General features: G+C 42.5%; 1 protein-coding gene across 1 annotated transcript in view; it reads left to right on the top strand.

Annotated features, from left to right (window-relative positions):
* POU2F1 (POU class 2 homeobox 1) overlaps positions 1–26,976 on the top strand; it is a 179,357-nt gene that overhangs the window by 148,000 nt on the left and 4,381 nt on the right. Inside the window, 9 exon segments of the mRNA XM_038416058.2 lie at positions 1,494–1,588; positions 4,379–4,552; positions 8,318–8,459; positions 17,646–17,704; positions 17,707–17,790; positions 20,527–20,706; positions 23,105–23,210; positions 24,166–24,511; positions 26,449–26,537. Of these exon segments, the coding sequence (XP_038271986.1) occupies positions 1,494–1,588; positions 4,379–4,552; positions 8,318–8,459; positions 17,646–17,704; positions 17,707–17,790; positions 20,527–20,706; positions 23,105–23,210; positions 24,166–24,511; positions 26,449–26,537 (1,275 nt within the window).

Below are 26,976 nucleotides of genomic sequence, written 5' to 3' on the forward strand. Positions count from 1 at the left end.
TAGACTGCTAAAGCCATTTAATTCTTCATACATTCTAAAGGGATGTTCCAACAGCTGAAATGTATTGTGCAGAGTGTAACATTTAATCACCTTCATCAGTGGCTTCATTTTATTTTTACTTGGCTCTTCAACCCTCAGCTGTCTACTAACTGTTTAAGTACCATACCAGAAAGGGAAGGCCAGTTGACACCTCCAAGGCATTAAGCTGATAGAACTGTCATTAGATGAAACACTTCCTACATATAATATAAGCGCAGCCCCAGTCAGCACTTATTGTGTCTGCATCACAGCCAAAGTAACGCTGCATTTCCCTATGCTTTAGAAAAACAACAAGGAGTCCGGTGGCACCTTAAAGACTAACAGATTTATTTGGGCATAAGCTTTGGTGGGTAAAAAACCACTTCTTCAGATGCATGGATTGAAAATTACAGGTGCAAGCATTATATAATGACACATGAAGGGAAGTGAGTTACCTCACAAGTGGAGAACCAGTGTTGACAGGGCCAATTCGATCAGGGTGGATGTAGTCCACTCCCAATAATACATGAGGAGGTGTCAATTCCAGGAGAGGCAAAACTGCTTTTGTAATGAGCCAGCCACTCCCAGTCCCTATTCAAGCCCAAATTAATGGTGTTACATTTGCAACATCATTTGCAAACTAGGGACACCATCAGAGGACACAACCACATCAACCATACCATCAGAGGCTCATTTACCTGCTCGTTTACTAATATATATGCCATCATGTGCCAGCAATGCCCCTCTGCCATGTACATTGGCCAAACAGGACAGTCCCTATGTAAAAGAATAAATAGACACAAATCGGACGTCAGGAACGGTAACATACAAAAGCCAGTAGGCGAACACTTCAATCTTCCTGGGCATTCTATAACAGATTTAAAAGTAGCTATACTTGAATAAAAAAACTTCAGAAACAGACTTCAAAGAGAAACAGCAGAACTAACACTCATTTGCAGATTTAATACCAATGCTTTGGGCTTGAATAGAGACTGGGAGTGGCTGGCTCATTACAAAAGCAGCTTTGCGTCTCCTGGAATTGACACCTCCTCATGTATTATTGGGAGTGGACTACATCCACCCTGATCGAATTGGCCCTGTCAACACTGGTTCTCCACTTGTGAGGTAACTCCCTTCTCTTCACGTGTCATTATGTAATGCTTGCATATGTGATTTTCACTCCATGCATCTGAAGTGCTTTTTTACCCACGAAAGCTTATGCCCAAATAAATCTGTTAGTCTTTCAGGTGCCACCGGACTCCTTGTTGTTTTTGTGAATACAGACTAACATGGCTACCCCCTGATACTTGACCCTATGCTTTAGAGGAATGCAGGGAATTGTGGACTGAGAATTAAAGACATTGGAGATGTCAGCCTCTCATCTATCTTCTTTTTTTTTTTTTTTTTTTTTAACTGCTTCATTTCAGTCAGCTTCTAAAGTTTCTGAAACTGTTTGCCAAACCACCTCTTTTCAGGTCTCCTGCAAGCGCAGAATCTCTTAACGCAACTACCTCAGCAAAGCCAAGCCAACCTCCTGCAGTCTCAGCCAAGCATCACCCTCACCTCACAGGTCAGTTTTCTTCCTGCAGCTTTTCACCAGTTCTTTGGGGCACTCAAACTAATGTGCAAGAGGGGCTCATATATGTTTGTTGCAAGAATGGAAGTTGAGCTACTTAGTCTTTTCACTTTTCTAGCTGGCTACAATACAACAGAAGTGCCAGCTCCAGTTAGTTATCTGTATATTAAGGCTGCATAATAGTTTCCCTTTAAATTTTCCTGTTTTCTTTCACTCATAATTTACCAAAATGTTTCATTTTTGGACTGATATTATACATGCTTGGCCTTTTCCTAAAGGTGGAAGTTTTTAGTAGTTTGAACAAAAATGGTTGAGTCAATTTTGAGTACAAGTAGAGTGGTGGAACAATACCCTTTTCCCATTATATTAAATATTTTTTCAACCTTGTTTTTAATAGATTTAAAATCTAAACGGCTGTATGTTGATATTTGGCATGGAAATAGCCCTCATTGAGTAAAAGTGCCTTTAATTGTTCTAGTAAAAAATATTTTTGATTTGACAGAATTATAAGATTGAAGACTTCATGTTATATAGATAATTTTTTTTTGTAATTTTTTAATATACTTTACACAACTAAAAGAGGCTATACTATTCAGGAGTGTGCAGTTAATTTAGCTGCTTAATTGGCAGATGTGTGGGGCTTAAGGCAACATGTAGATAGGAACATTTGCATCAATTCCTCCATTTCTTTATAAGGTTCTCAGAGTTCCTAAAACTTACAGGAAAAGGGCTGAGGGCTTCCTAAAGTGTGCAGGAAAGGGTTTCTCTCCTGGAAGTTTTCCAAAGATCCTGGGGCAAAGTGGTCTATTTTCTAGCCAAAGAGTTCTATATTGTTGCCAATCTTTTGCAAGTCAGCAGAAGAGTAAAACTAATTTTTAACTGTTTTTCCATGATCTGTTTCTTTAAAAAAAAAAAAAAAAACAGAAACATTTAAAAACATGGTTTTTAGAGACTATTAAAGCTCTACGGTTAAGCTTTGAAAACTCTGGAAAAGTAATGTTAAAGTGCCTGCAGCTTTAACTCTGCTTGCTTGTGTTTGTGTTACAATAACCTCTAATTATATGATCACATATTATTTCTGAAAAACAGACTATCACATAATGTTTTTCTTTTAAGGCAGGTAGTATTTTGTAGCACATACTATTGCGTCCTTTACAGTCTGTGAAAGTGCCATATATGAAAAGTACATAGTACCTATACTTGTATTGCTTACATTTTCTATATGCAATGTAGAATAGTGGAAATTAGCTATTCTAGTTCACAGCTAGGGGAGTTTCACATATTCCTAACAAAGATTTTCTCTAATATGTAACGGGAAAAAAAGAACTTTAATAAAAATTGAAGTCAAATGCGTTTCTATAGTCCAATATAGTTTAAGTAAGTTTTAAATATTGGGGGAGGGGGGAAGTGTGTGAAATATGTATCTACAGTTCTTGAAAATATTGTATATTATTTGAGCAATAATATGTGATCATGTAATTAAAGACAGTGGGCTAAATCCTGCCCCCCCAAACCACCTGCTCTGCTTTGCAAAATATCACTATCACTAACCAAGTAGAAAGCCAACTTAGTGAGCCAGTTGGAGGTTTACTATTGTAGGAGATATGGCTGTCGCACTGAAGTGCTATGGAATGGCTGTTTGGAGATTTTTTTAGCAACCACCGCAATTTAGAGAGGTCTTGAGGCTTCTCTCTGTTGCATTGGGGGCATAAACAGCGTCAGAATTGGGCCGAGGACATAAAAATGGCACAAAACCATCTTTGCCCAAGCCCCTCAGCTGCAGTGAACAGAATTTGGCCAAAGAAGAGGATTCAGCTCTGCATTTTAACAATGCATACACCCAAGGAGGTGGAGTAAAGCACTCAAAGCTCAGGAAATTCCAACATTCAGATTGTGTGCAAAACCTTAACTGTGAAACACAGATGTTCTCTTAATATATTTTGATTGTGTGAAACCTAGCCTAACTGTGGTTTCCATAGTACACAGACATATCTCAGGCTCTTACTGAGGCCCTGTATTTCTATTTTTATATTGGGAAATGATCTTTATAGGCTAATTGTCAGGAATAGCAAACTTTTCAGTAGTTTCCTAGGAAACTGTGTTTATGCTGGGAAAATCAGAGACCTAAAAGAAATTCCTTTCTGTGAGTTATTTTTTAAGAGGAATTATTGCCATATAATGTCTCCATTATAAATACTCTTCTTGTTAGCAGTCTCAACAGAGGTGCCAAGGAGAGCAAACTGCTCTCTCCCCACCCCGGAAGTGGTCTCTCTGGGACGAGGTTGTGTCACATTCACAAGGGGAAATGTTAAGGATATTTGTGCTGCTGCTGCTTCTGCTAAGCTTGTTCTGAGGAAAAATAGAGGATTTGAGTCTGTAGAGCTGTCAACTGCACCCACAGTAAATTGAATTTTAAAATAATTAAAGGGGATGAATGCCAAACTCTCCAAAAGTATTGAAAAATATTAAGAGTAACGTTGAATTGTTCTTGGAGCAGGCAGAAGGCATTAGTAAACCGGTACAGTGTATCTTTTGTTTTTCCTTGGCTGGTTTTGACAGAGTCCTTCTTGAAAGACTGTATACTAATACAGTACAGTGGATTGTGATGGCCTTTATTTGAGCAATGTCAATAAATTTGAGAACACTTTGGAATTTATTAGAAATGGTAGATATATTAGTATCCAACCTGTCTCCTGTGGGAATCTGGACTCCTGAGTGAGATTTATTTCCACTATTTTGTGTTTTTAAAAAAATCTTTTTTTTTCTCTCTCCTGCCCAAAACAGCCAGCAACCCCAACACGCACAATAGCAGCAACCCCCATTCAGCCACTTCCACAGAGCCAATCAACACCAAAGCGAATTGAGACTCCCAGCTTGGAGGAGCCCAGTGACCTTGAGGAGCTTGAGCAGTTTGCCAAGACTTTCAAACAAAGACGGATCAAACTTGGATTCACTCAGGTAAAATTGAGTAACCCTATACCTCCCAGTATAGGGTTAAATCAGTTTTCAGCTTTGGAGGTTGGGGACAATAGCACCCCTTCTTAGCACTGCCTTCTTAAATAGAATTAAGCTCTTGTTTTTCCCTTCTGTATAAGAAAAGAATGGAAAAGGCCATATACATCTTACTTGCTCCCTTGTTGGTTTTAAAAGGTAGCCATTTTCCCAGCAGGTGCATGAATTTACCAGCTCAGGCTGGCATTGAATGTGCACTGTTCAGCCTAGAAGATTTAAAAAGAATAGGTCAAAACACTTTAAAAGCTACTCTCAGAAATGCAACCTCTCAAGTCATTTAACCGTTCTAAGTATTTAAAGATGGTGTCAAAACTGTGATGAAGCTGCTTTATATGTTGAAGGGTTTTATCATTTGAACACATTTTCCTATTAAATATTAGTGATTCTGTATTTGAGGTTTAAGGCTTGCAATGGTCCGCAAATGAGAACTCAAATGGTAGAGGAGAAATCTTAAAAAGATGATCCAGAAATAAGTTTTGAAAAGACAAGTTGAATAAGAAAATAGTAAACTTGAAGAAAGCGTATGAGGTTTGATCACCACTCTGGAATAGTGTCCACATTGAATATGCTGAAGACAAGCTTATCAATCATCTTTCTTTCACCAGGTTCATATGTAAATAATTGATGATAAGAAAGGAACTGTTTTAGAGTTAGAGCAAGGAAGTAGGTGCCCGGACTCCTGAGTTCTAAAAAAAAACCCAAACAAAAACAAAACCCACTTTTGCCATTAAGTATTTAGCAATGTTTAAGTAAAGATAGAGGAGCAAAATTAAGGGAAAGCAACTCCCATCCTATAGGGCTCACTAGAGCAAAGGTTCACTAGTCTACTTACCTAAAACCTAATGGTGAAATCCGTTTAGGTGGGTGGAGTCAGAGCACAAGAACCCATAAGGATGAGGCTGAAGAAAGTAATTTTGAATACTGTATATTGAATATTGTTGGTTGAAAGGTGCTATTAGTAGTACTAAGTATGATTTATATGTTCTATTATCCTGTTGCTGAGTGAAGCTGTGCTTGGATCCAGGAGTTCCTTCTTGAAAAAAATCAAAATTAAATGTTTTTTTTCCCCTTAAAAATTAAAATCCTCTGTCCCTAGCAAGAAGTCTGGTAGCATGCTGTTAAGCATTAGCATGTTTTGCTAGAAGGAGCAAACAAAAATCAGAAGTCTGAACTCAAAGCAGCCAATCCAATTTTTTGTGAATTCAGAATAAGTGAACCCGCTGTAGCTGAATGCATATGTCCATGGTCAGATTTATTTTTCCGATAACGTTCTAAATGCCTGAAAAATCAGGGTTCATAACACAAGTTCCTGCCAGAATCTTAATTACTGCACAAGAACAGGTTGTTCTTAGTAAGATGAGTGTTTTGTTGGCACGAGCATGCTTCAGTCTCTCCCTCATGAGGTGAAGGAGTTACTCATATATTATGGTGATAAGCATGGTATAAGAACCTGTATTGAATAGAATAGTGTTACTTAACTGAAGATTTCTAGTTTATGCTCATCACAGTTGTGACAATTAGCCTGCCTTGCTGTGTCACTGTGAAATGATTATTCAACAGAAATCAGGATTTTTAAGTTAAGGGTTAACTCTTTACTGACACTGTCCTTAATTTGTACTGTGGAGGAAAAAGCAGACACAATAACTCAAGGATTCTATTACCAGCCCTTGCTTTTGAGCTTAGTATCACAATCCCAGTATAATACAAAGGCAGCTTTTTGTATTAAATTTCCCTTTATTTAAAAAAAAACAACAAAAAAACCTGTTCTAAATGGCATAGTATTTACTTGATTGATCCATTCTTATTCTTTGAGTAAATAAGTACATAATTTAGGCAGTTTTTAATAACTATTACCTAATTACATAATTGTATAGTAATTAAGAATCTTATTAAGGTTTCCTATAGCCACATAATTAGATTACATGCCAAAGGATAACAGAAATATTCATTGCCAATGATGTAGGTTATTTTCAAATTCATCAGATTTACTTTTGTTCTTTTCAAAAATAATTACAAGGATCTAGTTTGCATTGTATTCTAATTGCCTATTACATTCCATTTGGGGGGTAATATAATAAGCTGGTTTTTACTTGCGATAGTTCATCATTTTAAAGTAAGTGTCCAAAACAGATTAATTGCGGGGTTTTATATAATTTAATTTCTTTAAAAACAGCTGCATGTTTGACCCATTTAAATCCAAGCAAAGTATTCCATCTGAGATAGCTGATAATCCTGGAAATACTGTACCTGGATTTACCTACATCCACACTGACTAGTTTGAGATATGTTCCTACTATGGGAACTTGTGATTTGACATGTTATAATATCTTGTGATGTAATACAAACAAATGGGAATATTATCTCTTGTCACCTCCCTTCTGGCACAAATGATGCTATTGTAATGAAGTAGAACTGCTCATATTGTGCTCCATATTTGTTTTCATTGGTCTGTAAGAGGATTCAGTCATTCTACGAAGTGGATCGAACTTGTTTACTGCGAAGTGTCTTTATCCTCTACTTCAGTGGTGTGTGACTGACTCTTCACTAATTCCCATACACTAATGCCTTCACCTATCACTGAAATGATACCATCTTTGGGGGAAAATGTTCACAAAGAAATGAATAACTACTACTTCAAGGAGTATCCCTATGGGTGCTCCACTTCAGGATGTGTGCTTACACGTGCACTCATGATTGGAGATTGTCTGTACCCTAGATATCCCTCTGCTCCAGCGTGAGGATATTCGGGGAAGCAGAGTCGCCACCACTGCTGGTCCTTCTCAACTGCCTACAGCTTGAGAGAGAGTGTTGTAGAGTCTGTTAGCTTGCCAAGCTGCTTGCTATTTCTCTTGCTTATTTTTTCTTATTCTGTTAGTAATTTATTTATTTTTCTGTTATTTAGCACAGACTGTATATGGGGGGGGGAGTCAGCCTTCCATTCTCATTTGTTTTTCTCAGGCCTCAGTTCATGGTCTTGAGTAACAGGTTATGCCCATGGTCCTGGGCTTCAAGCCCTGCCACACATGCCATAGGTCTTTTTCTCTGCAGCAACAGATCTTCTGCCTCCGCTGCCATGTGATGTTGATGGAATAATTGACCATTATTGAGAATAGTTTAACTTTTCTTCTGCTTCTGAAACAGATATGCTGGAGAGGCTCAGTTTGAACCTCAAAATATAAAATCCAGTAAAAGTTGAGATGAGCACCTTGGCTTATGGACAAATCTAATCCTCTCACCATCTCCAAGATGTTACACTGAATTGTTGCCCTGAAATAATTAGTATTTCCCAATTCTTTTATTTGAATTTCTCTTCTTTGGGATTAAGTAGAAACGTCTTCAATTCTGCTCTCAAGAGTTAGTGTTTGCTGTAAATGCCTGAATTAATATTTGGTGGGATGTGGTGCTCAGTGTTAATGTGGAGACCAAGCCAAAGACTCCTGAGATATTCTGGAAAGAGTTCAGATTAAAGAGTGAGAGACTTGGAAAGACTGAATCTTTTTTATCATCATCCGGATTGGCATGAACCTATTAGCACTGAGCAATTTCTGTGAACCTGAAGCCTTATGTAGAAGTGGTGTCACCAAAAGGACCCACAGATGTGTTGGTTTCAGTTAGTGCTTTGTGTCCTCTGTGTGATAGAAGAGACTTCTATAGTAAAGAGTCATATGTTAATGAATTCCTCTCTCTCTCTCTCGCTCTCTCTCTGTGCAGGGTGATGTTGGGCTCGCTATGGGCAAACTCTATGGAAATGACTTCAGCCAAACTACCATCTCCCGCTTTGAAGCCTTGAACCTCAGCTTTAAAAACATGTGCAAGTTAAAGCCACTTCTGGAAAAGTGGCTCAATGATGCAGGTGAATGAATCTGTGAACTTTTTCACAATCCCACCACAAATCCAGTGGGATTCTAAAAAATTGCTTTACTCTTCTGTTTGGTTTGGGCCTTAAGTCACTTGTTACAAAATCCATCAAGCTTCCCTATTTCTTCTTGGGATAGGTAATCCACAAGGATAAAAGTAATAATAGCATTAGTCCAAGAGTCGACAGGCCTTCGAAGCAATTCCCATATAGCTTTTGGATATGTGCTATACAGTCAGTGGAATCACTGGCTGGCATGAGGGAAAAGTGTATACCACATGCTGTGTGTGTGTGTGTGTGTGTGTGTGTGTGTGTGTGTGTGTGCACGCACATACAACTTCTAACTGTCCTCTAGATTCCTTTCCCAGTTGGGTAGTTACAAGAGGGTTGCACGCTTCGTAGCTAGTGCAGGCCAAGCTCACTGCATACACCAGCAGCTCTCAAGATTCATCCAGTCCCTCCACAAGCTCCCTGTGTGCCACCCTCCTTTCCATGCCATGGACTCTGTGCCCCTTCCATTTCTCCCTCTCTCCATGCTAGGGGCTCTGTGTGCGCCCCCTCCAGCCCCCTCCCCCATATGTTCCTATCCACAACATAACATTATTTATGCTTTTCTTTCTCTATGGGAGATAAGTCATTCGGGATGTTGACATTTTAAACTCAGACAATGAGCAGAGCTCAATGGGGCCATTGTTATGCTTCAAGTTGTTAATGGCTGCCATCAACAGATTAGTTCTTTAATCTGTTCCATGCCATGGACCATAACAGACCTGGTTGAAGCTGAGAGGTTTTCTAACCATTTGTTCCCCATTTCCTCCTAGTTTTTCAATTTTCACCAAAATCGATGGAGTTCTACTCACTCATGCCTAGAACATTACTTGAAATTTTGGAATTGATTGAATGCAGTGTTCAAAATCTATTGCATTGCAGACAAACAAAAATGCATCCAGTTTAACGTAGGGCCTCACTTCGCTTGGCCAACAAAGAAATGTCAGCAAAAAGTTTCTGGCTGGTTCTGTAGCATCCAACACCAAGGTTTCTCAGAGGGTATTCCACGCCCCTAGGAAAGTGGTTCCCAAACTGTGGGTTGTGGCCCCAAATGGGGTCACACCATTAGCAGATGGGGTTGCAGCAATCCTGAGTGTGCAGATGATGCCATTTTGTTCCACAGAGCATGGCCTTGCACATACGGTGCATGCAAGGTCACGGTGCACAGAGGATGCTATTTTGCTCTAGAAAACAGCATCCTCTGTGTAGTGTGACCTCATGTGCACCATACATATAAGGTCACACTGTGTGGAGGATGCCAATTTGCTCTACAAAATGGCATCCTCCATGGGGCTTGATCTTGCACACACAAGACGTGTGAGGTCACGCTATGCAGGGAATGCTATTTTGTAAAGCAAAATGGTGTCCTCCATGTTGTCTGGGCAGGAAATATTTCATTAAAATGGGGTCATGCCAGCAAAAAGTTTGGGAACCCCTGCATTAGAATTTTATCCAGCTACAATTAAAGTCAGTTGAAAGACTCCCATTGACTTCAGTAATTTAATTGGAACATAAGTAGAAGTACATAGAAGGGTGTAGCATCTCAGCCAGGGCCTTGTGTCTTCCATGATTGTGGAACTTGCTACAAAATTGTACTCCAGGATTTCAGCTTTCATTTTAAAAAAAAGGAAGTTTCTGGCCCTCCTGGTTGCAAAGATAATCTTGGAAACGTGAACTGAATGTAATTGATGCCCATCTGAGTGTGCAAGGAACCTAGAACAGTAGTTCTGAGTGGTGTGAACTGTCCTTTTAATCTCACTCAAAGTTTGTGGACTCCATGATTTTGCAGCTGAATTCATTATTTTTTATTCCAGCATTTTGCTTCCTATCTGACCTGACCTTCTTGTTCTGCACCCTTTCCAAAAAGGGGAAATTAACTGGATTACAGTGCATGTTTCCTTCACTGTTCTATAGAATCAGATGGAGGATAGGTTGGTCAGGGAGCCAGAGCTCAAGTCCAGCTTTCCGTGAGGGAAGGAGAGAGCCAGAAGTGTGTGATGGCCATCTGGGCTGTCTAGGGCAGCGGTTCTCAGCCAGGGGTCCTTGGCCCCCTGGGCGTCCACGAGCCCTTTCAGGGGGGCCGCAGAACCCTGTGGCTAAAACCTGGTTCCTCCAAGCCCCAGCACTTAACTTGAGCAGAGTTGGTTCGAGCCCTCCCAGCCCTTGCCCCCTTCCCAATAGAGGTAAAACTATGCCTATGCCCAAGGGTCCCTCCCTCTGGCCTGGAGCCCCGCGCTGTCCCCGCCCTCTGGGCTCTGGCATTTTTCATAGTATGTTGAGGGGGACCTCAGCAAGAAAAAGTTTGAGAACCCCTGGTCTAGAGAATATAGCATCAGACAACACCTTGTAGCTGAGATGAGCCACTGAAGCTGACTACTAGTTCCCTCCTTCCCAGGCACACGTGGAGCAGGGGAAGGAGATTCTGTGCTAGGCTGCTCAGACAACTGCTGAAGCTCATAGAGCTGGGCTGTCTGGGGAATAGTGAAAAAAAATCCATAATTAACAAGGATTATTGCTGAAAATAATCATTGATGAATTGTATATCAATAAATATTTTAGCTGTGCCATAGTAATGTGTTTGAAGCATGAGGGATGGGAATGAAGGGTATTTCATGGAGATGCAATGAATTAACATTGCTGTGGAATGTAGGGTTTTTCTTCAAGTAATGTACCTACAGGTGTTCTGCTCTAGGTACAATAGCACCCCCTGTGCTGTCAATCAGAGATTTTTAATAGCGATGTCTGTTCGGCCTACGTGTGCATTAGTCTTGTGCCCCGTCCTATTGTTATAGCATTGCACAGGCAAACCACTCTCAGTTCCTTCTCAATCACCTTGGCCCAAGACTGACCTCTAGTAGTTGTCCCTTCAAATCTCCTCAACCTTACTGTTAGTTAGTGGTTGTGTTAATATTAATGTTACTTCATCGTAGTCAATCATTTCCTTTATTCTAGCTTCTTTCCTTTCTTAAAAAAAAATCTCTTTTCTACACTCTATTTATTTAGATAAATTTTAGATGATTGGACATTTTCTGTCTGCATGGCGATGCCTGGTTCTCCGGGCTTTAAATGCTGTTTATCATGCCAGGAGGCGATCCTAGTTAGCATCAGACATTCACGATGTATCCGGTGCCTTGGTGTGTCGCACATCACTCAAAAGTGTAACTTTTGCCTGGCGTTGAAATCAAGAGCCAGGAAAAACAGGAAATTAAGCTTCTCCTTCATATGATGGGGAGCTCTCTACGTCCAGCCTCTGATCCAGGTCAAGGAACTCCCACTGTACACCAGTCCCCAGGTAAGTCTGCTGTCTTGGAGCACCACACTTTCAGGATGCCCAAGAGGAAGATACAGGACTTCTCTCACAAGCTCTCGAAGGAATATGCCCCAGGTTCGCCAGGTAGAGAGTCTACCTCTAAAAAGCCAAGGTTGTTGCTATCTTGGCACCACCAGCTTTCCAGTTAGGTACTAACGAGGATCCTGGTTCCACCGGTACCCAGAGCGCAGCTAGCCTGCGTGGCAGCAGGGCTTCAGCTTCAGACACCCCCTCAGTACCAGCATCAGACAAAGGCAGAAAGAAGATCTCTTCCTATGCTCCCTCAGTACTGAAGAAGTACTCGGGCTCCAACTGCACCTCCCTCAGAGTGCATGAAGCACTTGGCACCATCAAAGTCTACAGCACTGGCAACACCGCCAGCCACAACTACTGTACTAGACTTGTCAACCTCTGAACTGATGCCCTCGCAGTACCTCAGGAGTTTCATGTTCCTTGGGACCTGCTTATATCAGAGACTGCTCAGCTCTGACGTGCTCTCGATATCGAGGACATGCAGATCACCTGAGGTGTTCCTGGTACCAATTATTTCACCTCAGATTTCTCTAGGTGCGCCATCATTCCTGAGCGAACCAGAGGAAAAGGCTTCTGTTGACAACCTCACCTCGGTATGACAAGTGTCGATCCAGGGCTCTCTTCCTCACTCCTTCAGAGGTCCCTTTCCAGAGGTTGACTGAAGCTGCGACTGTCCACGGCCCATGATTACCACCAGTGCCTTACTGGTACAAGCACCCTTGGGTGCCTCCACCAATGCCTTATGCTTCTCCTCCTTTGCCATATTGGGACTTAGGGCTGTTTATAGTCAACAATTCTCTAGGACATCCAGTAATACCCACCATGGGCAAGAACAGTTGGCATTACCTGCTCCCCCCAGAAGACCTGACCCTTGGGGAATCTTTTGAGGAGCAGGAGGCTAGAGCTGATGAAGAGGTTTCGCCAGGTTGAAGCAGTTATGTCTCCCCTCTCGTTCCTGGTGGATGGTTTTAAACACTTCTAGGATCTGATCAAGAGACTTGCAGACTCCTTACAGATTCTACTGGGGGAGGTTACGGATGGTGGAAGGCCAGCTATTGGCCAGAGCTGCCTCATAAGCTGCTCGATATCCTCCATTAACCATCCGTGGCCTGTATAGATAATGAGGCTTTTACATCCAGCAAAGATTGTTTGGCACACACCAGTACAGTGTCCATTCTGCCTACATGTAAAAGAACAGACAAGAAATGTTATGTCCCAGCAAAGCACTTGGAGTTTTCATTTTCCCACCCCTGACCTAACTCCCTGGTGGTAGATGTGGTGAATGAAAGCTTTAGGCAGCACCACACTAAATCAACACCTCACAATAAAGACCGCAAGCATCTAGGCCTATTTGGGAGAAAGTCTTACTCCTCAGCCTCACTTCAATTCAGAATTGCCAATTATCAGGCCTTAATGGCAAAATATAACAATATCAACTACACCAAACTCATGTCCTTTGTTGACCACCTATCTGCAAAACCCAGGGAGCAGTTTCAAGCGATCATGGTGGAAGGCCAGCTATTGGCCAGAAAAATGTTGCAAGCCTCCCTCGATGCTGCTGACACCACTGCTTGTTCGATGGCCAAAGCGTTGGTAATGAGAAGAGTCTCCTGGCTCCAGCTCTCTCATTTCCCTAAGGAGGTTCAGATCACAGTCAAGGACCTTCATTTCAACAGTTCTAAATTGTTCACAGATCGATGGATGAGTCTCTGCAAACATTGAAGGATTCCAGAGTGACTTTGCATTCTCTTTACATTTATGCCCCTTCATATAAGACCAAACTCAGCAAGTCCCAGACAGCCCAGAGATCCCCCCCCACACACACACCGAATTCCTCCTCCCTCAGAAGGCATATGAACCACACCAAAGAAGGCAAAGATTCCAGAGAAGGAAACTATCCGCTTCTCAGCCTTCTGCCTTGGACCCGTCCATCTCCAAGCAGCAATTTTGACATGTTGGTCAAGAGTCTAAATTACGATTACCATCCTCATCCTCTCCCATTACAGCTGCCCCTCCCTTCGGTGAGTGCCTTCACCACTTCATGCAGTCTTGGGAGTTGATCACTATGGACAGGTGGGTCTTGGAGATTTATCTCCACAGATTACGCAATCCACTTCACTTCCACCAACTACCCCCTCTCCCCCCGCCCCCATTCCTCATCCCTCTGCAGGGACCCCGCTCATGAGAGCGTACTGTGCCAAGAAATAGGCACTCTCTTATGTTGGGGAGCTCTAGAACCAGTCCCCATGCAGCACAGAGGTTTTGTTCAAGGTACTTCCTGGTACCAAAAACGTGGAGGCTGGAGACCCATCCTAGACCTGAGACTACTCCACACTTATGTAAAGGTGTAGAAATTCAAAATGGTGATGCCCAAGGTAGAGGATAATTCCCTCTCTAGAGGAAGGGGATTGAGTTTCAGTCCTCGACACTCAAGATGCGTATTTCCACATTGCTGTCCACCCATCTCACAAATGATTTCTCCGTTTTATTATTGGCCAGAATCACTTCCAATATTGAGTGTTCCCCTTAGGTCTGTCACCTGCCCTATGGTCTTTTCGAAGGTCATGTTGGTGGTAGCAGCCCAACTCCACAAGAAAGATATTTTACTATTCCCTTGCCTGGATAATTGGTTACTAAAAGGCTGCTCCATGGAGATGACATCCTGGGTAACTTCCAAGGCCATAGACCTCTTCCTCGAATTGAGTCTACAACTGAATATACATAAATCCACATTGACCCCAGTACAGAGCCTAGAGTTCACAGGGGCACATCTCGATTCAGTGACAGCAAGACCCTACCTTCCTTAGCACAGGTTCATGGCCCTCTCCAACATAGTGAACATGATTCAACTTAGTCCACAAACCATAGTCGGGAACTGCATTCTATTACTGGGCCACACTGCGGCCATGACCTTCGTGACAGAGCACGCCTGACTTAGAATATGCTGCCTCCATGGATGGCTCAGAACCATTTATTCGCCCACCAAACACAGTCTACATATGCTCCTTTGTGTACCTGCCTTCGTGAAACAATACCTCGATTGGTGAAAGAACCATCACAGCGTTCTGTTCTGTTCTGTTCACATATCCTTCCCCTACGGTCATTATAATGACAGACGCCTCTCTGCTAGGGTGGGGAGTGCATCTAGACACTTACGTGATCCAAGGCAAATGGATGTCGCCGGAGACGATGCTACCTATCAATCTCCTGGAACGCAAGACAGTCAGATATGCTTACCTCTGATTCCTACTACTAATAAACGGAAAGCACATAAAAATCATGATGGACAGTATATCATGCATATTTTACATCAGCTGCCTGAGAGGCGCCAGATCTCCTTCCTTTTATACTGAGGCACTCAAACTTTGGAACTGGTGCATACAAACCCAGATTACTGTCACAGCAGCCTGTCTCTCAGGTATCCAGATTGTGACTGCTGATACACTCAGCAGACAGTTTTTCCAAGACTGTGAGTGGGAAATAGATCCCACATATTCCACCAATGGGGCACCTCCCAGATAGATCTTTTTGCCACAGAAACAAACAAAAAATGCACCCACTTCTGCTCTAAGGCAGACTGGGTCACCAATCCTTAGGGGATGTTTTTCAACTTCAGTGACAGTCAAACCTACTATGTGCATGCCCTCCAACTCCTCTAATAGCCAAGACAATGCTCAGGATAGAGCAAGACAGGGCCAGAGTCATTCTAATAGCCCCCCCATGGCCAGACAAATGTTGTTTTCTTACTTCCTACAGCTACCTTCCTTGCCTTCCAATCATTCTTCGCAACACTCCCCACCTCCTCTCCCATGAGCACGGAAGGATTCTTCACCCCAATCTCAAGACATTTCATCTCAAAGCATGGTTAATTTGATGGCTCACAGTGATAGAGACAACCTGTTCAGACAATGTAAAAAGAGTGCTAATACTCAGCGGGAAACAACCTGCTTGCTACACATATTGTCAGAAATGATCTCCTGTTGCCTGTTGATGTGGCTGTAGACAGCTTTCACCAATGACTGCATCACTTTCAGATATACTAGACTACCCCTAAGCCCTAACCATTTTCGGTTTATCATTGAGCTCAATAAGAGTCCACCTGGCTGCCATCATGACCCTTCACTCCTCTATAGAGGGCTATTCTATCTTTATTCACCCGACCATAACAAGGTTCCTCAAAGGGCTGGGAAACCTCTCCCCACCAGTCCAATGTCCATCTCCAATATGAGGCCTCAACCTAGTGCATAAATGTCTCACAAGATCACTCTTTGAACCTCTTGCCTTCTTGCTTGGTACTCCATTTGTCTATGAAGACAACATTCCTGATAACCATTATGTCAGTACAATGGGTTGGTGAACTAGGGACCCTGATGGCATACAGCCCCTTCATAGTATTTTTTTAAGGATAAGGTCACGCTTTGACCTCTCTCCAAATGCTTACCTAAGATCTCCTCTTCTGCATTTTACATCAGTCAGACCATTCACTTCCCTGACTTCTACCCCTAACAGCATATGAATCAGCAAGACGCAGTACTATATACCCTGTATGTCAGAAGAGCTCTGACTTCCTATCTAGACAGAACAAAACTCTTCAGAAAGACCAACAAGGTATTCGTCTTGATTGCACACACATCAAAGGGCTCTGCAATCTCCAGCCAGAAACTTTCCCAATGGATTTCAGACTGCATTAACTCTTATTACCAATCTCATAACATTGAGCCACTCTCACTCATACACACCATTTGGCAAGGTCCACTGCCATTTCCACAGCCTTCCTCAAAAGCGTACCGATCATTGAAATAAGTAAAGCTGCCACTTGGACTTCTGTGCATACGTTCTCCAAACACTATGCAATCACGCACAACTCTGCCTCTGATGTGATATCTGGCTTGACTGTACTCTCTGCTGTACCGGATTAGACTCCAAAGCCCCTTCCACCTTAGATGGTACTGCTCGGTAACCACCTATAGTGGTTTCAGAGTAGCAGCCGTGTTAGTCTGTATTCGCAAAAAGAAAAGGAGTACTTGTGGCACCTTAGAGACTAACAAATTTATTTGAGCATAAGCTTTCGTGAGCTACAGCTCACTTCATCGGATGCATCCGATGAACTGAGCTGTAGCTCACGAAAGCTTATGCTCAAATAAATTTGTTAGTCTCTAAGGTGCCACAAGTACTCCTTTTCTTTTCACCTATAGTGGTGCACCCTTGGGGACACTATTCCAAGAAGAAGAAATGGGTTACTCACCCTGTGCAATAACTGTGGTTCTTTGAGATGTGTCCCCCTATAGGTTCTCCACCACCTGCCCTCCTTCCCCTCTGCTTCAGAGTTCTCTGCTATAGGGCTTCATTGTGGAGAAGGAACTGAGAGTGGTTCACCCGTACAGTGCTATATAACAACGGGATGGGGCACAAGACTGACTGTCATGCAAGCATAGGCCAAACAGACTCTGCTATGAGAACTCTCTAATCCAAGGTGTGGGAGGCTCTGTCACACCTAGAGTGGAGCACCCATAGAGGGACACATCTCGAAGAACCACAGTTACTGCACAAGGTGAGCAGCCATTTTTTGTTTGTCACAAAGGACACTGGGACCTATTTATAGCTTGTAAATTGCAGGTATAAATGGTAATACCAGGTTAATACCTCTGCTGTGAAGGAGCCCACCCAGGTCTGGAATGAATCTGGGGTACATTCTGCCATCTCTTACACTGGTAGAATGTGTGGGATCCTTTAATTCGATTGCAGTGCACTGACACTCTTACTGATACATGCTGTGTTCTGTTCTCTTTCAGAAAATCTCTCATCTGATTCAGCTCTCTCCAGCCCAAGTGCCCTGAATTCCCCGGGGCTGGGGATGAGGGCTTGAACCGTAGGAGGAAGAAACGCACCAGCATAGAGACCAACATACGTGTGGCCTTAGAGAAGAGTTTTCTGGAGGTCAGTGAATCAGTTGCTCTGCTCAGCCAATTTGTAATAAAGTAGAATAGTGGCTTTGCTCAAGAACATGTCCATTAAGGTGAAAAGAATTCTGCAGCTGGGAGCTGCACTAAGCAGACTTTGTAAGATATGCAATGATTGTTGTGGATACAATATAAGAAATAATATATTGAAGATGCATATTAAACATAATAGACATTAAATATTTAAAGTAGTATATTTTCAGTCTGTGTCTGTCATCTAGTTATTGGAACAGGGGACTGGGAGTCAGAACTCCGCAATTCTCATCCCTCATGTTCTGTCACAGATTTGCTGAGATACCTTAGGCAAATCATATAATCGCTCTGCCTCTGTTTCCTCAGATATAAAACAAGGTTTGTAGAATCCTCAACTGAAAAGCACAATACAAATTCGTTATGTGTATGTGCTGATATCTTTAGCTGTGTTGGTCTGTGCGCTCATACATTTGCAGGTGTATCAATCTGTATGTTGTGGGCAGATTGTTGCTGTCAAAGGGTGGGGAAATCTGTAGTGACTTGTGAAAGTGTATTGCAAAACAGTTACAACATATCTGTCACAGGGTGTACTTGCCCTATAGCACTTCCACTGGCCAAGTGTGGTGCTGTAGTTGCTCCCTCAGTTTCTCCTAATGTCATCAACAAGTTCAATGAAGCTTTACATATGGAACAATACCCCTACTGAGAGGTCTGTTTATTAACCAAAGGCTCAATGAAAATACAAGCAAAACTTCACCCCAGCGTCTTAGCTGGGAGACAGTTTGAGTTTCTGTTTTCATCTGGGTCCACCATTCCCCTACAGCAAGGTTCTGTTGGCTCAGTTCCTTTCCCTGGAGTTAGACTTCTTGCCACTGTCTGGGAATAATCCTTCCCCAGAGCCAGAGGTCTGTGGCTATCTATCAGCTGCACCTCTCTTCTGGGGCAACATGTAGTTGGGCTTCCTGCCACTGTTTAGGAGTTCCCTGTCCCTCAGACCATGCCTTCCAGGCCCCTGATTCTGTTGAGCTCTCATGAGAGCTACTTTCCTCAGAAATTTTCTGTCTCTAGGAGCCAACCCTTTATCGTGCTCATTAATTAGCTGCCAACCAACCACCAAGGGACTTAATTACTTACAAGTAACTAAATTGGCTCATTCTCCCTTACAGGAGCTTGTCATGAGTAGTCTGGTCCCTGACTTCCTTTAAAGGCCCAGCCCCCAGGAGAGTATAATTTCATGAGGCTCAGAGAGGGCCATACTTAGGCAATCTTTCAATCCACTTAGTAAAGTATATGTACCAAGGAAGGGGGAATAGTAAATATTGTACCAAGCAGAATGATCTGTATTCACCTAATTTAATAAATGAAAAAATGTAAGTGCTGTCCCACTGGTTCTTGACAGCTCTGTTTCCCCTTAGTTTCTTAGTCAAGGATATCAATCAGTAGATTAAGGAGTGATATTGTGCACACCAGGAAGGAGAAAAGAAAAGGAAATAAGCGTCTGTGCACTTGGGGAAGGTGGAAAGAGAACCAAACATCATTTATGTTTAGACTCTTAGTTGACTGTGTGTAACTTTGGTAATTTAAGTACTGTAGTCACAAGTGCAGGATAAATTAGAGTCCAAGGCCCATCTCTGCAGGGGGCCTCCTGAACATCATTTTGTTGTGCTCTCAGTGCTGACAACTTGCAGATCATCTGATCATCACTGGTGCTAGCTCTTTTTACCTCCCCCTTTCCCATGAGGTGATGAAAGAATCTCCCCTTCCTGCAAAGTCTCAGGCTTCATACCTGGCTTTCTGCCTTGCAGAAATTATGATTATTCCCTTCTCTCTGAAAAGAACACATGAGCTTTAACTCCCTTATCCAGCTACACTGAACACAGCTTCTGCTAATGTTTCTTGTGACCAGAAAGATGGAGGTGGGGGCCAGATTCTGTTCACACATGACCTGTCGAGAATTGTCCTGAGGGAAGGGAACTTTCAAGTGGCACAGAGCCAGCACAGCCATTTCTAACACCAGCCACACCCCAGTTTCGGGGACATGTTGCGCATAGCAGAGCTTTGCTTTGCTGGACCTCCTCTGGCCCAGGGTCACTTAGAAACCCTAGGCAAGTGTAGGTTAGTGCAGGTGTAGGTTAGTGCAGGCCCAAGGCATCTCGCACTAACAATGGGGCCAGCACAGACCAGCCCCCATGTCAGGGAGCAGTAAGTGGCACCCTGTCTGCTTGAACACAAAAGAGAATCTAGCTCAGGAAGTGCTATAGGAAACATCCATGTTCAGTAGCAGTCATGTTGGGAAAGTGTAGTAAGGAGGCATTTCAGGGAGAGGGCTTACCTCTGACAAAGCAGAAGAGATTTTGGGGGCAACTTAGAAGAAGGAGCATTTGGGGAGCTGGGAGAGAACTGTAAAATGACAAACTTGGGATTTGGCAGCTAGGAAGAAAAAAGGATCTGTTTAGTTGGGGAGGGGCTGGATGAGAAGAAGAGAGTTCTGAGTGTTTGGGATGCTGAACAGGAAGAAGTGTCCATCTGAGGTTAGGGGATTGGGAGGATGGTCCATCAGATCCCACTTTTGCTTAATCTGTTCCTGACAACATCTGCTTTGCTAAAACAGGAAGGCCTATTCCAGCTATATGTTGTTCCTTCCTCCAGCCCTTTAGTTTAGAATCCTGCTATGCTAGACCCATAATGCAGCACTCACCGAAGTAATTTCCATGATTTTCAGATATTTCTCATTTTTCAGAACCAAAAGCCTACCTCGGAGGAGATCACCCTGATAGCTGACCAGCTGAACATGGAGAAGGAGGTGATCCGCGTTTGGTTCTGTAACCGGCGCCAGAAGGAGAAAAGGATCAATCCACCCAGTAGTGGTGGAACCAGCAGCTCTCCCATCAAAGCAATTTTCCCTTGCCCAACCTCACTGGTAAGAATCAAGAAATGAAGATAGCTCAGCACATTGGAAAAGATCTGTCACTTCTCTCCTCCTGGCAATAATGGGAATTACACACATTTTTCACCTGCTCTGTGCAGCAGACTTATGCTCACAAATGTAACTGAGATACTGAATTGGCATTTTCAATACTATATTTACTGGTTCCAACTGTGTACTATAAACAAAAAGTAAATCTTACAAATCAGCCAGTGTGAATGCATTATTTAAATACGCAAACTGAACTCCTAACTTGATCTGGCAGTAATTCACAGCTGACTGAATACCACCCCCAAAGATGCAGTTTATATTACTGCTTTGGACATATTCTAAGAAATCATAATTCACATCTGAATTCTTTTCCAGATCTGTGTACTCATCCCAAACCCTTTCTTTAAAAGGAAAAAAAATGCTACCCAGTTCCATCCTTTCCATCTTGTTCCTATCAGTTTTTAGGCAGTAGTTGGCAGACTGTCACCCAAACCTGATTCTACTATTTTTGTCCCTTTGTGGCAGGGTTAATGTATATCAAAGTGAAAAAACACTTAGGTAATCTTTGTAACTCATTTTCTAAACCTTATATTTGACTAAGGTAAACACAAACTTACTGAAACATAGATAAACAAAGTGCACTCCTTGAACTCCACTCCACCATTGTTCAGGGAGAGCTGTGTGTTATCTAGACATGGTAGCTGTGCTTCTGATTATATGAAAGTCTGGGATTTCATGTACCTGTAGCTAGTCTATTCATATATGATTTTAAAATGCCCTCATCACTGTTGTAATCTGAGCACCATACCAGTATGTGATTAAATGTCATGACTAACATCTGTCATGTGTGTTTGTTCTTTCTTCATCCTCTCCTCAGGATGAAATTGTGTGTGTGCAGTGTAGTGTTTTGGTTTTAGAAGGGGTTTTCTTCTGGTTTTTGTACATGTTGCTGTGTATTTGTTAGAGAAGGCAAGGTTGAAGAAGTGCATGTTGCACTTGGAGCAGAAGGTGGTGAGGTTTGTGATGGTTTTAAATTCTGTGGGAGTTCATTCCACAGTCTCGGACAAGCCCTTGAGAAATTCTGTCACCTGCAACCACAAGTTTACCTTATGGTGTAAAGTTACTTTATGCCTAAGGAGCAGAGGCGCCAACCCTGGTTTTTCATCTGGGAGTTTTAGGCACTATTGCAGCTATTTTTGGCCCAGGCGATTGAGAGCCTTGAAGATAAGGACCAAGACCTTGAACTTGACTCTGTGTTCTATAGGAATCCAGTATAAAGCATGGTGGACAGGTTTAATGTGCTCGCAGTAGCCTGTGTTGATGAGGAGATGTGCTGCAGCTCTAGCTCTTGTTCATAGAGTGTTAGAGCAAAATGCTAACAGGTTCATCCTTCTCCAACCTAGTTTTAAACACGTCAAGCGACAGTCATCACTTCCTTTAAGAGAATATTCAGCAATCTTACAGATTTCCCTATTAGAAAGATTTCTGATAATTTACATACATTTTCTTTTGTTTAGTGCTATCCCTTATACTTATTTGGGTTGTCCAAGAGGGTATAACTGATAACTTTTTCATTGATGTATATATGCTTCATATATTTATAGACAATTAGCATGTCTTGGAGGTACATACAGAACTTCTAGTCCTTGATATGGATATTTAATTTTGAGTCTTTCCTAATAAATCAAGTCCCTTCAGCCCATGAATCATGTTGGTTTGAATTTTCTGTGAATGCCCTTCAGTTTATTATAGCTTTCTTCTATTAAGTTGTCCAGAGTTAAGGCAGTTCATTTCTTGAATGCTCCGAAGACGGTTCTGCAAACCAAGGAAACACACAAAAGTTGACAGTTCACATAATTGGTTGATAAGGTGAAACAAGACCTAAAACCTAAGTTTAACAATGGTAAAACACCTATCTGACAAATTAGATTAGGATGGCAATTGGTGCGCTGGAGTGCCTTCAACCAGAGGAAGTGGATTGGAGCTTAAGAAGTAATCAGAAAAAGCATGTACAAAGAATTGTTTTATTGGTCCCTAAGTTCCTCGTGGTCTGAGAAAGTCTGCCGGGAACACGTGCCTCTTGGTTAAATGATGAGAATTGGAAATCCTGAGATGCTGGATATTGATGGTTAGTTCCTGATGAACCACCACTAAGCTATTGGGACAGTATGTGTGTGGTGGGTTTGCTGCTGTTTGTTGTCAGGTCCATGAGTGGAGCAAATCTCACTAATGTGGTCCCAGACTCTGCCTGTTAAAGTACTAAAGCAATTGAATGAATTTAAAAAAATGTGTAGGATTTCCCATCCTTATCTTTGGTTGAGGATGAGAAGATAAGAACGCAAGTCAGGTAACTCTTTTCCTTCTTATGAGTTGTACAGTTATGTTCTCTTCTGACCTCTAGGTGGCAACCACGCCAAGCCTTGTGACAAGCAGTGCAGCTACTACCCTGACTGTCAACCCTGTGCTCCCTCTAACTAGTGCTGCTGTAACTAGTCTGTCAGTCACAGGTAAGATACAACCTAAGCTGTATCAGCACAGAAGGTTTTTCAGAAAACCACTGCAGTCAGGGATAACTAATTCAAATAATAGAATGGAAGTCCAGTGGATTATTGGTGGTGTCTACATATCAAACAGATAAAGATTTTAGGTGAACAATATTTTGAGGATGTTTGGTGCTCCTGTGTTGCAGTCTAAAATCTCCGTAGAAACTGGCTCTTGGATTTGTGGTACGCATTCTTGTAAGCCATTTGTGTAGGAGTCCTCAGAGGCCCATAAACCTTCCTAGCTGAAGGTAAAAACTATAGAACAAAAGGAGTGGCTTTGGGGGGAGCAAAGGATTCTCCTGAGGAGCTTCACAAAATATAGCTTAGGTATATACAGGTGCAAAGACACAATATGGGAGGATTTTCCCCTTCTCATCTGCCAGATACTCATTTGACTTCAGGCTGATGTTTCCTTCCTCTACATCAGCTAACCCCACGTTGCCTGTTTAAAAATTTTTAATTACAAAGCCATTCAGTGGTTGATGGAGAGGCTCTTAGGCCTGACTGTCTTTAGAGAGTGAAGTCCTCTGTTTTGCCCACAGAAATGAAAGTGTGGGCAACTGCCGTGCAAGCCTTCCCTTACACTGACCTGCCAATGTGCCTCAGTCCTATGTTGGAGTAATTCATTTTTCATGGCTGTTCAGTCTGGCCTCTCTGCTGAGACCGGCACCCCTGGTCACCTAGAAGAAAAAGGCACTCCTGTTACCAACCTGAGCCACCCAGCCTCCTCCTGAAGAGACAGTTTGATCTGAGATCCACACTCACCAGTCCCCCTCTCTTGAATTCACTGTGCCCTTCAGTCCAACAGAGACATGTCTGTCTCAGTTCCTCTTCCCTATGCTGTCCAGTCCAGGTGCTAGGGGTTTCTATTCAAGCATGCCTGTGCTTTGGACTGTTCTAACTGGAATCCTCTTTCCAGGCACAACAGAAACCACCTCCAACAACACAGCAACCGTGATCTCTACAGCACCTCCAGCTTCCTCAGCAGTGACTTCACCCTCTCTGAGTCCTTCCCCTTCTGCCTCAGCCTCCACTTCTGAGGCATCCAGTGCCAGTGAGACCAGCACAACACAGACAACCTCTACTCCCTTGTCCTCCCCTCTTGGGACCAGCCAGGTGATGGTGACGGCATCAGGGTTGCAAACAGCGGCAGCAGCTGCACTACAAGGTGCTGCACAGTTGCCTGCAAATGCAAGTCTCGCTGCCATGGCTGCTGCAGCGGGACTAAACCCAGGCTTGATGGCACCCTCACAGTTTGCAGCTGGGTAAGCATTGTCTTTGCATTCTAAATGATAAATGAAGAAAATAGCAATACTTGGAATTATTTACAGGGGCTCTATTCATCATGATTTTTTAATACTATGTTTTTCACCTACACCTCTCAAAGGGTTTACAAATACTAATAGATTAAGCCCTACAACACTCCTATAGGGGTGTTATCCCCATTTTATAGATGAGGAAGCTGAAAGGTTTAGTGACTTGATCAGTCATACATTAAGTCAGTGGCCGAGCTGGGTGTAGAGCCAAGGAGCTCTGACTACTATTTCCTTGCTGTAACAATTAAACTACACTACCCATGTTGCTAACTTTAAATTGAATTGGCATCTTAGATTCCCTTCATTCCCCTAAAAGAAAAGGAGTACTTGTGGCACCTTAGAGACTAACAAATTTATTAGAGCATAAGCTTTCGTGAGCTACAGCTCACTTCATCGGATGCATTTGGTGGAAAAAACAGAGGAGAGATTTATATACACACACACAGAGAACATGAAACAATGGGTTTATCATACACACTGTAAGGAGAGTGATCACTTAAGATAAGCCATCACCCACAGCAGAGGGGGGAAAGGAGGAAAACCTTCCATGGTGACAAGCAGGTAGGCTAATTCCAGCAGTTAACAAGAATATCAGAGGAACAGTGGGGGGTGGGGTGGGGGGGAGAAATACCATGGGGAAATAGTTTTACTTTGTGTAATGACTCATCCATTCCCAGTCTCTATTCAAGCCTAAGTTAATTGTATCCAGTTTGCAAATTAATTCCAATTCAGCAGTCTCTCGTTGGAGTCTGTTTTTGAAGCTTTTTTGTTGAAGTATAGCCACTCTTAGGTCTGTGATCGAGTGACCAGAGAGATTGAAGTGTTCTCCAACTGGTTTTGAATGTTATAATTCTTGACGTCTGATTTGTGTCCATTCATTCTTTTACGTAGAGACTGTCCAGTTTGGCCAATGTACATGGCAGAGGGGCATTGCTGGCACATATCACATTGGTAGATGCGCAGGTGAACGAGCCTCTGATAGTGTGGCTGATGTGATTAGGCCCTATGATGGTATCCCTGAATAGATATGTGGACAGAGTTGGCAACGGGCTTTGTTGCAAGGATAGGTTCCTGGGTTAGTGGTTCTGTTGTGTGGTGTGTGGTTGCTGGTGAGTATTTGCTTCAGATTGGGGGGCTGTCTGTAAGCAAGGACTGGTCTATCTCCCAAGATCTGAGAGAGCGATGGCTCGTCCTTCAGGATAGGTTGTAGATCCTTGATGATGCGTTGGAGAGGTTTTAGTTGGGTGCTGAAGGTGATGGCTAGTGGCGTTCTGTTGTTTTCTTTGTTGGGCCTGTCCTGTAGTAGGTGACTTCTGGGTACTCTTCTGGCTGTGTCAATCTGTTTCTTCACTTCAGCAGGTGGGTATTGTAGTTGTAGGAATGCATGAAAGCTTCATTCCCCTGTGTTCAGTTCTGTTCCTTTGGACCCAGAGCGAGATGGAGAGCACCTGAATATTTATTGGAAATCATTCTGTTGATGCTGTGTGACTAAAAAAAATATTGCTGTAGATGCGTTGTAGTTCTTTCAGTTTCTCTTTATTCTCATTTCCTTCCGATAGCTCTCTAAAGAGTTGCAGTGTCCCAGGAAGTCACTGTGAGTGTAATTCACAGCAGTAATAACTACAACTTGTGCTTTTTGGGTGCCTGTTCTTCAGGCTTGTTGTTAAGCACAGTGTTGAAGGGCAGCTGTGAAGACCACATTGTGGTATGGGAGAAATTAAAATACTACAGGAAAGTGTTTGTTTGTTTTTTGTTTTTTGTTTTTTTTTTGTTTTTGTTTTTAAATCAGACCCTTGAATTCTACCTTCTTTCTCTATATGATGGTCTCTGAATAGTAACACAACCTCCCTTGATCTCTCCCCTGTCCTGTTTTCTTGATATCACAGAGGTGCCTTACTCAGTCTCAATCCAGGGACGCTAGGTGGTGCTCTCAGCCCAGCTCTGATGAGCAACAGTACACTGGCAACTATTCAAGGTTAGTAAACTTCCTTTTAATATATAACTGATTTTGTTACTTGTGTGTTTTACTTGCCAAAAAAAAGAGAGGCAACAATCTTCAACTCCAAAATTCAGTAGTCAGGAACAGAAGCTTTACAAAGATGACACACAGGTTTTTTTTGTTTGTTTGTTTTTGTTTTTTTTAGAATTGTGAATGGTAAAATACAAACTTGGTAGGCAGGTTAGGACAGCATACAATCTCAGGGATTTAGTGATAAGGAAGAATGTGGTACTGGGTGTGGTGGGGGAGGGACTGCATTCATTTTGCTCCCCTCCCTCAGTGGACATGGAGGGACAATTTTAACAGGCTGTTTAGAGATCTACTTTTTACAGCTCATTTAGCAGATGCTTTAGTATATTTGTCTTGATCAAGGCTGATAGCAGAACAGTTCAGAGAACAAGAAACCTGAACACAC

This window comes from Dermochelys coriacea, chromosome 1 (assembly GCF_009764565.3).
Source record: "Dermochelys coriacea isolate rDerCor1 chromosome 1, rDerCor1.pri.v4, whole genome shotgun sequence".
In the NCBI taxonomy this organism is placed as follows: Eukaryota; Metazoa; Chordata; order Testudines; family Dermochelyidae; genus Dermochelys; species Dermochelys coriacea.